The sequence below is a fragment of the Gambusia affinis genome, linkage group LG14, assembly GCF_019740435.1.
Source record: "Gambusia affinis linkage group LG14, SWU_Gaff_1.0, whole genome shotgun sequence".
Classification (NCBI taxonomy): domain Eukaryota; kingdom Metazoa; phylum Chordata; class Actinopteri; order Cyprinodontiformes; family Poeciliidae; genus Gambusia; species Gambusia affinis.
Genome location: NC_057881.1, coordinates 19,432,758 through 19,442,058, shown reverse-complemented (window position 1 = coordinate 19,442,058; position 9,301 = coordinate 19,432,758). Strand labels below are relative to the sequence as shown.

The 9,301-nt window shown below is 38.0% G+C and overlaps 1 protein-coding gene and 1 long non-coding RNA gene across 4 annotated transcripts; one reads left to right on the top strand and one right to left on the bottom strand.

Annotated features, from left to right (window-relative positions):
- Positions 1–426: 426 nt before the first annotated feature.
- Positions 427–3,483, bottom strand: LOC122843567. The gene is made up of 2 exons (XR_006372726.1): positions 3,433–3,483; positions 427–1,317 (listed from the first exon to the last, which is right to left on the bottom strand). It is a non-coding gene; the product is annotated as an uncharacterized LOC122843567 (long non-coding RNA).
- A 3,112-nt stretch (positions 3,484–6,595) lies between these two features.
- Positions 6,596–8,526, top strand: LOC122843565 (forkhead box protein H1-like). Of its 3 annotated transcripts, XM_044138395.1 has the most exons (5): positions 6,619–6,639; positions 7,003–7,118; positions 7,189–7,469; positions 7,571–7,666; positions 7,771–8,526. In XM_044138395.1, the coding sequence occupies exons 3-5, from the start codon at positions 7,326–7,328 to the stop codon at positions 8,347–8,349; spliced, it is 819 nt and encodes a 272-aa protein (XP_043994330.1). In that variant the 5' UTR covers positions 6,619–6,639; positions 7,003–7,118; positions 7,189–7,325; the 3' UTR covers positions 8,350–8,526. The 3 variants fall into 3 exon arrangements, with proteins under 3 accessions (XP_043994331.1, XP_043994330.1, XP_043994329.1); XM_044138396.1 differs by lacking the exon at positions 7,003–7,118 and having other exon boundaries at positions 6,596–6,639; XM_044138394.1 differs by lacking the exon at positions 6,619–6,639 and having other exon boundaries at positions 6,985–7,118.
- The last annotated feature ends 775 nt before the right edge of the window (positions 8,527–9,301 follow it).

Sequence of the window (9,301 nt, the reverse complement as noted above, 5' to 3'; positions counted from 1 at the left end):
TTCCGTTTCCGCACAACCCATCATTCAGTCTAGTGCGTCTATTGACTTTAACAGTCAGCTGGCTTTACTTCATGCAAGTTAGATGGACTCGTTTGCTTTCCCAAAGTGAGATGTTTTGCACAAGTTAAGACTTGTTTCTGTGGGAGCTAAATGTGCTTCTTTTCGTTAAACAATGTGTTCTAGTTAATCTCACAGTGGTCTTATAACTCTGTGTCATGCCACTCACTCTGCCAAATGGGGTGAGTGTGACCAGAGTTTAAAGTCCATTTAAAAGGGGAAATTAGTTTCCAGCATGTTTACTCTTTTGGGTCAACATTGGGAAATGTTTGACATTTCTTTCATCACTTCAGAAGGAATTAGCTAAAACAGAAAAGGCATAAAAAATAAAAAAAAAATTTTTTTTAAAGTTGACCCTGACGCCAGAAATCAAACAATGAGATTTTTATTGTATTAGTTGTACAAGATTGTAATTTTGTCTCATGGTACATCTCCGAAACAAATTGAAACACTCTACTTCCATCTTGTGGTCAGATCATACGGACCTAAAAAACAGGAGCATTTTGTTTGAAAAAATCATACATTTATTGCAAAAGTTTATTTATCAAAATAAAACAAATCAAAATTTAAAAAAATAAGATAAAATAAGACAAATCACAGGCTTTTTCTGGCTGTACTGCATATCTATGTTGAAATATTTTGGAGTGTGACCACAAATTTAAAAGTTATTTATTTTTTTTATTTTCTTTTGTTAGGCTTAAAGCAAAAACATACAATTAAAAATGGAGAGTTTCTGGTGGAAATGCTGGCGCAGAGTACGTGATGTAACCGTAGTGCGAGCCAGTGAAATAGGAAGCAGCTGAAGCTCTTGTGTAGATGGAGGAGGAGAGATCAGAGTGTGCAGGAATCCTCCTGGCGTGCTGCCCCCTGCTGAGTAGATAGGGGAAGATCCAGAAGAAGTCTGAAGGAGCAGATCCTGTTTAGAGTAGCAGCAGCTGGTGCACCTTGGGAGCTGATCTGCCCAGGTCTGAGCAGATGGGCCATCTCACTTCAGCAGGGATTCGACTGAGGAAGGACCAGTGAACTTCCCCTTCACATCTGACCTGAGCGGAGCTGCAGGATTGAAAGTTGAGGAGAAGGGAGAGTTGAGCTCTGCTCTGAGGGCATGTTCAGGTTCTCCATTTCCAGTTTAGAGGTCAACTCAGGGAAGCCCTTCAGGAGGCCATTAAAGTGACGTCGCACCATCTTTGATCTAATCCGACTGCAGACCATTTTCCAGTAGTTCCTCCTGCGGCCCCTTGAATCTGAGATCAGTAGAATCTGAAAAAGTCAGGGGCTATTAGATGACATGCGGCTACCAAACAAATTTAAGTTAATATTAAAATAAGTAAAAATATGTGAGCCTTAAGAAAACATTTGAGAGTTGATAAGCATACTCTGATGTTGTTCTCAAAAGACTTCCTGTCTTCTGAAATAAGACGAGCCAACTTGTCCAACAACTGTAAAACTTTGGATTCAGAAAGTTGTACGTTTTGCTTTCGATGACAAAGATGAAATTGTAAATGTCTTCTGACCTTGGGTGATGGTAAGCATCTTGCCTGGACCATTCTGGAAAGCAAGGACAATCTTTGCCAAGTATGTGATGCTTTTTATGAAGTATCCGTTCTGAGAAGCTAGCTTATCAAAATAAAACGGCTCACTCTCAAACTTCCCAGTCCTCCTCTGCATCTTGTTTCTTAGAGAATCAGGGTTCACGCAAATGGGAGTAATGAAAAGGTCTAGATGAGAGTCTGTGGTTTCCAGTTCTAAATCCTGTTGGAGCAACAGGACGATAGAGGATGTGTGCTGCAGGGTAACGGCTATCGTTTCATGAAACAATGAGCAATGAATGCAGGAGGTGGAGCATGAGACTGCAGTGGTGGACAACTGCAGTCTCAGTCTCAGATGAAGGAAATTTTCAAATGATGCTTTAGGTGTGGGTGTGTCATACAAGAAACTGAAATATTTATTTGAACATTAAATTATTATTCTTTTATTTTTAACCATCACACACGTCATCTTAGGTTCCCAAGAATTGGATTCTAAGCTCTTTCAAATGATATATCTGAAATAAATAAATAAATCTGAAATACTCTTGAAGGTTTTGGGCCTGTCATGTTATGTTTTTATTTATTTGTTTATTTTTTAATTGAAACAATTGTATGAAAAGGTAGGATCTAATAAATTGAAATTTGCTGCATCTCAACTCACAACTCACAGCAAATAAAACGTTTAAAAAAATTATTTCTATGATCTCTGATGAGGAGCTTTTGGATTTTTGAACAGAAATTCACTATCAGTTTTTAGCACAAATTGGCTTTAATGTGTAGCTGCACTGAATTAGATTACTAAACTCAATTTAATTTAACGTGGTAATCTAGAGTTTTGGAGCTGACGTCACTGCGTGTGACGTTTATGTCGCCATCTTGTATGGCCACATACCAAAACAAACATGTTCCGGCGTTTTCATTGTGTTACCGACCGCAGTGAAGTTGTTTTCAAGTTGGTTATTAGATATTGGCGCTCTGCGGAGTAAGGGGCGTTTAGCTCAAGGTTGATCCGATTTATGAATGCCAATTCAGGCCAGATGTTCTCTAGCGCTCCCTCCTCAAGCGCTCAGAGATTCACACAGGGACCGTCCATTTCCGAACCAAACACTTCAGTAAATAAATGCCTTATGACCAACTGATACAAAAAAGTGGTAATTCATGTTATTACACGAGGCACGCTATCCTCTATTAAAATTTTAAGTGACAGACTGGCGACCTGTCCAGGGTGACCCCGCCTCTCGCCCGGAACGTTAGCTGGAGAGGCACCAGCACCTCCCGACCCACTAAACACAAGAGTGTAAGACACCGGTGTCAAACTCCAGTCCTCAAGGGCCACTTCCCTGCAGTTTTTCTTCTTCTTTTTTTTTTTATGGCGGTTGGCAAGCAACTTTTAGATATGCATTACCGCCATCTACTGGAATGGAGTGTGGATCGGGACGCTAACTATATACACCCCCTTCAAAACAAAAAACAAAACAAAAACAAAAAAAAACAACTTATATCTTTTCTATCAATTTTGTTTTCTTAAGGTAATTAATTAAATAACTTATATCTTCAGAAGTAGTAATTTTTCCCAAAATATTTTGTAAATTTAATTAATTTATTTTCTTGTAACCGACTAACTAATTTCCTTCTTTCAACAGAATATTTGGTACAGAACAACAAAACATGTTTTACCGTCTCTTCTTGACAACAAAAATCACAACTTCCAGTTCGATATTTTCCTATTTTAAATAAATTACTGTAACCTTGTATGTCCAAAACGCAACCTAGATATAGGCTAACTGCTCTGCAGTTTTTAGATGTGCCCGAGGTACAAAACACTGGACTGAAATGGCTTAATTACCTCCTGCTTGTGTAGATCGGTTACCCACAGTCTTGCTAATGACCTAATTATTCTATTCAGGTGGTGCAGCAGAGGCACATCTAAAAGTTGCAGGATTGCGGTCCTTGAGGACTGGAGTTTGAGACCCCCGGTGTAAGAAAATGGGTGGATAAATAATTTTAATATTGAATAATTTGATTTATTCTATAGCTTCCAAATCGTGGCCCCATTAACTCAAAATCAGAGTGAAATAGTTCTACTAGACTGTATAGATGAAGCACACTCATCTTTATTACATTTGACCCCTTGTTTATTTAACTAATTTTATATTTAAAAATATATATATATTTTTAAAAAAATTCATAAAATGTATTACCTCAGATGATCGCAATATTTGTTACCTGTAATGATCAATTACATAAAATTGGAGGACAGGATTTATTTCATTACATGTTCACTTCTAACCTGAAATGTGTTAAATAAAACAAATATTTACTTAAAGTGTGATCTATTCTATTTCATAATATTTACCTTTATTGTTTACTCTGAACTGTTTAGTTACACATTAAATGTTTAAAGATGGGCTCTTTCATCTGGTTTGACTGTTAAATTAAATGTTTACTGCAAAATGTCTGATCACATCAAATGTTTATTTAAAAACGTCATTTTTCATTACATGCATGTTTATTACCTGAAGTATTTAAAATATCAATTTTTTTACTTGAAACGTGATTCATTTCATCACCTGTTTACATGCAACTTGAAGAGCTTGAATCAAACGTTTCTAGAATGTTTACCACATTAAGTTATTAACTGAGAGAAAGCAGCCACTTCCAACTGAACACATTTATTTCAACACAAATGGTTCATGTTCCTCTTCAGAGTGTGCAGCCTGGCTGAGCTCTCCTCCTGGGGTTTTCTCCTCTTCTATAGGCTCCGCTACTGTGGAGTCTATAGGGTAAATCATGAAAACAGTCCCTGTAACTTGCTCCCCCACTTGTTGAGCCACCATGGTTTTGCTGTATCGCCTCTTTAATTGATGCGCATGTTGGTCCCATGTTGTGGCGTTTACCTCGCAGTGACCCACATTCAGTCTGGATTGAGCTAATCCATTTCATACGTCGGTTTGCCTTGAAGAGGACATATTAGAACACATGTCGGTATTAATACTGTAAATTTGACAACATTAGTAAAATAGTTTACTTCACAATAAGGTAATAATCTTGATGTTCACTGACAAAACTCTGACTATGCTACATAAAAAATATAAGCCCGACCTGAACAAGGTTGACCCACTTAAATGAACTCAAAGTAACGTAACATGAGTACACCCGGACAAAATCGTAGCAAAACATTATGACACAACACCAACAAAGTGAATTTAGAGACTCGCCAGAATGGACATGTCTGGAGCAAACTCGTAGATAACTTGGAATGTTGGAGAACGTCATCTCCAACATCCCTGGGTATCAGGACATCTCACCGCTGATACCCAGGACATTCCTCTCCTTTTCGTTAGCTCCGATAGCTTAGATCCGTTAGCTTAGCCTCCTCGCGTTGTTTACAGGGAGGAAAAAAGTGAAACGAAAGTCCGTTTTCCATCTTTTTACCGTTTCGGTCGTGTGATCGGAAATTACATCCCATAACGCAGCAAGTTTGTACCATTGCTAAGTAATTTTAAGTAACTTAAAATATTCAAAATATCTGTGAGACAGTCGGTTATGTTCTTTTCTCGGTTATGTTTGTGGCCAAACAAGATGGCGCTCAGTTCCCTCCGCTTAGAGCAGCGACGTCTCGCTCCAAAGCTTTATAACAGAACATACATTTCACAATTTAAAACAAATACATTAGTAATCCTTAAGCATCCATTCAAAATTTTCTGAAGTTTGAGGATCTTATGAACAGTGGAAATAATATTATAGCCTTTTAAAAAGACACATTCTATCTCCATGTGCTCATTGAAATGCATGCTGTCTTTTTCAGAGATGTATTTTGTGCCCACTGTTATAATAAATAACAAAATGTTAAGCCTTCAAATACACAAAAGTAGAGAAATCCAACATAAAACTCTAATAATAGTTGGGAAAATATTTGAATATCTTTTTTACCCATAGAAGTATCTTGTATGGTAGCTTTGTTGTTTAAAATGTGCATTTATGAACTCAAGATAATAAGTTAGATTTGTGAAATCTTAAACTCTTCTCCTAAACCCCAGTAACAAGTGTTATATCTGCTTGGATATTTTCTCGGTGGAAAAACATGCAGACGTCTGGTTCATTATATCTTTTAATTAACCAAAATTCATAGCTTAAAAGAAAAACAGATTTAAGTATGTTTTTTCCCCTCCCTGTTGCTTTACTGATATCTACATTGTGAATTACCTGTGACACTCCAGAGAGCAATCAAATCTTATCCCAACCCATAGCATGGCTTTTATATCAGCTTTCTAATTCACTCTCCTACCTTTTGTCCCTGATAATGACCGCACTAATTAACATCAGTGATTTCCATTGGAACTCATCAACACATTTCCTGTATGCAAGGTGGTAGACCTAATCAAATTGAACAGGTTGTACATCTTTGATGGGATGAGAGTCTTGTTACCATCCCAGCTCAATTTGCTTGCCTGTGATTAGAGGGGCTGTTCGCACTCCCTACTTGCTTCTCAGTTTGCTAGAAACTACAGCAAAAGCTAAACAAGGGTTTAGCATACTAATGAAGACGTTAACATCTGAAGATGTATCGTTTTAAATAAAGATGTGACATCAGCATTATTGTCCCTCCCTCCAGCTTTAGTACAGCTGTCTCTATTGCTAAAATTTGTCTGTACAGTGATTTTTTTTTGTGTGTGTGTGTGTGTGTGCGTTTCTTATAATGTGTTGGTATGTTTTGTCGTTTTGTGTGTTACCACGTGCAGTTAAATCCCTTAGGGGAACATAAAGTATATAATTTCTTTCTTTGGTTTTATTGTATATTGAGAATCTCAGTGCAAACAAATGCAGTGCATTTAACGTAAAAGTATCCAGAAAAAACCTAATGTAGGAGTCTGCTAAGCCAGTGTTTCCCAACCCTGGTCCTCAAGGCAGACTGTCCTACATGTTTTAGAGGTTCCCCTGCTTTAATGTGCCTGATTCAACTCAATTCAACTTGCAGTTCAACAGACGCCTGTTTGTCAGTCATCAATTGAAATCAGCTGGACTGAAGCAAGGAAATACCTAAAACATGCAGGTCAGTGTGCCCCAAGGACCACATTTTAATATCAAGTAGCACTCCCTTTCTTCAATGTACCTGTAATCTGTTTTTAGGCTTTACATAAAGTACACACGTTATCAGTGGCTTAAATAAAATGTGCAGTTTTCTTTTACAAAGATAGTAACATTAGAGGGGAAATGAAATTTATATATATGTGTGTGTAGCCTAATGCAACACATCTTACAAAGACTAGCATAGAAGTTTGCTGTCATCACACCTTAGTGTTATTTTTATATTTTCCCTGATAAAAGTCTCTCTGTAAAGTTTTTTTTTCTTTTTTTTAAATACAAAGCTATGAACATTTCTACAGAGAAAAGTTTTCTTTTTAAACTTTGTTAGGGAAACATTCCAGTGGGTTTGAAGCCCCGAAGAGGTATAAACTGCTGGAAAGAGACGTTGCTGTTGTTATCACACATTTCAGCTATTGTCTACAACTTTGGAAAACGCAAATACAGGTTAGATCTGGCTCCACCTCCAGCACTAATGGGGCCGTTATCCTCTGAAAAGCTCTCCATTATCTTGCAGTGGACACCTTCTGATGTCTCATTGTTCCAACGGGACTTATATCCAGAGCCGACCACTGTGACCGCACAGAAGCAGGGTATGTGATCACCAGTCTCCGTGCCTAGGTCGAATCTCCAAGAAAGGGAAAGCAGAGCAAGATGAGGGATAATGAAGCTGAGTTTTGTCATCCTGTCCCCGTTGGCATTACTGAGAGAGCTGCTTTCAAGTGGGCCACGACATTCCTGTCCAAGATTGCTATAATCCTCCGGAATGCTCCAAACTGGATGCTCACTTTTACTCAGGTAAGAAAAGCTGAACAATTTTTAAAATGCATGTCGTGTGCTGGATGTAATATGAAGGAATTTGTCAGAAGGATGCTGAATATTTTCTTCTTTTTTTCCAGTTGATGGATAGACTGATGCTGCTGATGTCCAGGGACAGAAAATATCTTGAGAACAACATCAGAGTCTGTTTGTCAAGTCACAGTTGCTTCACCAAAGTAAGTTTCACTTTTGTTACTTTTTGTTTGACTATATATTTAGTAAAATAATCTGAGCATGGTTGCATTTTATTGACCCGTTTATTTATTTATTTTTCGTTTAGGTTCCAGTGATCCCGAATTCCTTGAAAAGGAATAAAAACTTCTGGAAACTGGACTGCAGTCAGATCACAGCAAAGATGGTGCGCCGTCACTTTGGCGGACTCCTGCTATACTTCCCAGAGTTGGCCTCTAAGCTGGAAACGGAGAAGCTGGACAGCGCTCTCCCCTCTCCTCAACCTGCGTCCCGCAGAGCTGTCCAGGTCAGATGCGAGGTGAAGTTCACCGGCCCTTTCTCCGTCGAATCCCTGTTGAAGAGAGACAGCCCCCCTTCTCAGACCTCCACAGCCTCCCATCTGTCTGGCATGGAGCAGCAGCCTTTGCCCACGACCCCAAAAAGAGACTTCATCCGCTACCCCGTGGAACCCGTTATCTTACAGAGTTCAAATTGCTTTTCCCACATCGGCTCAGCAGGGGGCAGCACAGATCACACACTCATTGCCAACGGAGCTGTTCAACCCATCAGGTGGATTCCTGTGCACAATGATCCCTCGTCTGCTCCTTATTTCACCGGCGCGCAGCACAGTTTCATCACTTATTCCGCACCAATGTTTACTGAAGTCGCATCTCATGTTTGGCAATAAATTGTTTCACACCTGTAAAACCAGTCTCCTGCGTTTTCCTCTGGTGAAATACGTCAAAGTACTTTTTCTTCTGAGAAACCTGTAAAAATGTTGCAACTGCATTCTTTCAATATTAGAATGCAGAAGGTATTTGAAATGAGGAAAATGTATTTTGTCATTGTATTAGCTGTGTCTCAATGCTTTCCCCTGTTGTCCCAGATAAACGTTTTTGAGTAAGGCTAATAATGATCGTCACATATATTAAGGTGCAAAAGCATTGCGATTAAACGCCAAAAAAAAAAAAAAAAAAAAGGAAGAGAAATACAAAAACGTGTGTAAATATTACTTTGAAATCAGATTTAAAAAAAATGCTGGTTCTCTGGTAATTAGAAGTTATATCAAAACAAACAGCAAAATGCATTCATGATCAAATTTACAGTTAATCGGATGGCATGTCAAGAGGTTTGAAGAAAGATGGTGACCTTTAATTTTTATTTTAAACATTCTTTTCAGATAAACTAGTTTTGGTTCTTCTGCCATTTAATTTACTCCTCAGTTTAGCTCATGAGGTTTTTAATAGGAATCAGTAACATTCTGTTGGATAAGTATTCTGAAGAATACAGATTTAATAGAGAATTAATGTAGATCAATTTTATGTTTTTAGACACAGGCTAACAGATTTTAATTAAAATGTTCTGGTATGTGATGCTCAATAACAAGATGTCCACAAAGTCTTTGAATAGAATAGAAGTACTTTATTCATCCCAGCAGGGAAATTACTTCGCAGTTGCAGCACAGAGACAAGACACAGTAACAACTAGTTGTAGATAAATAAAATAAAATATAAAATGCTATAAATTGTAAAATTGTAGTGCTGTGAAAAATAATATGCAACTTAAGAGCAGTCCTTGCAGAGATTAAAAAAATGCAGATATTGGACTAGAAACAGCACCACAGATGCTCCACCATGTGT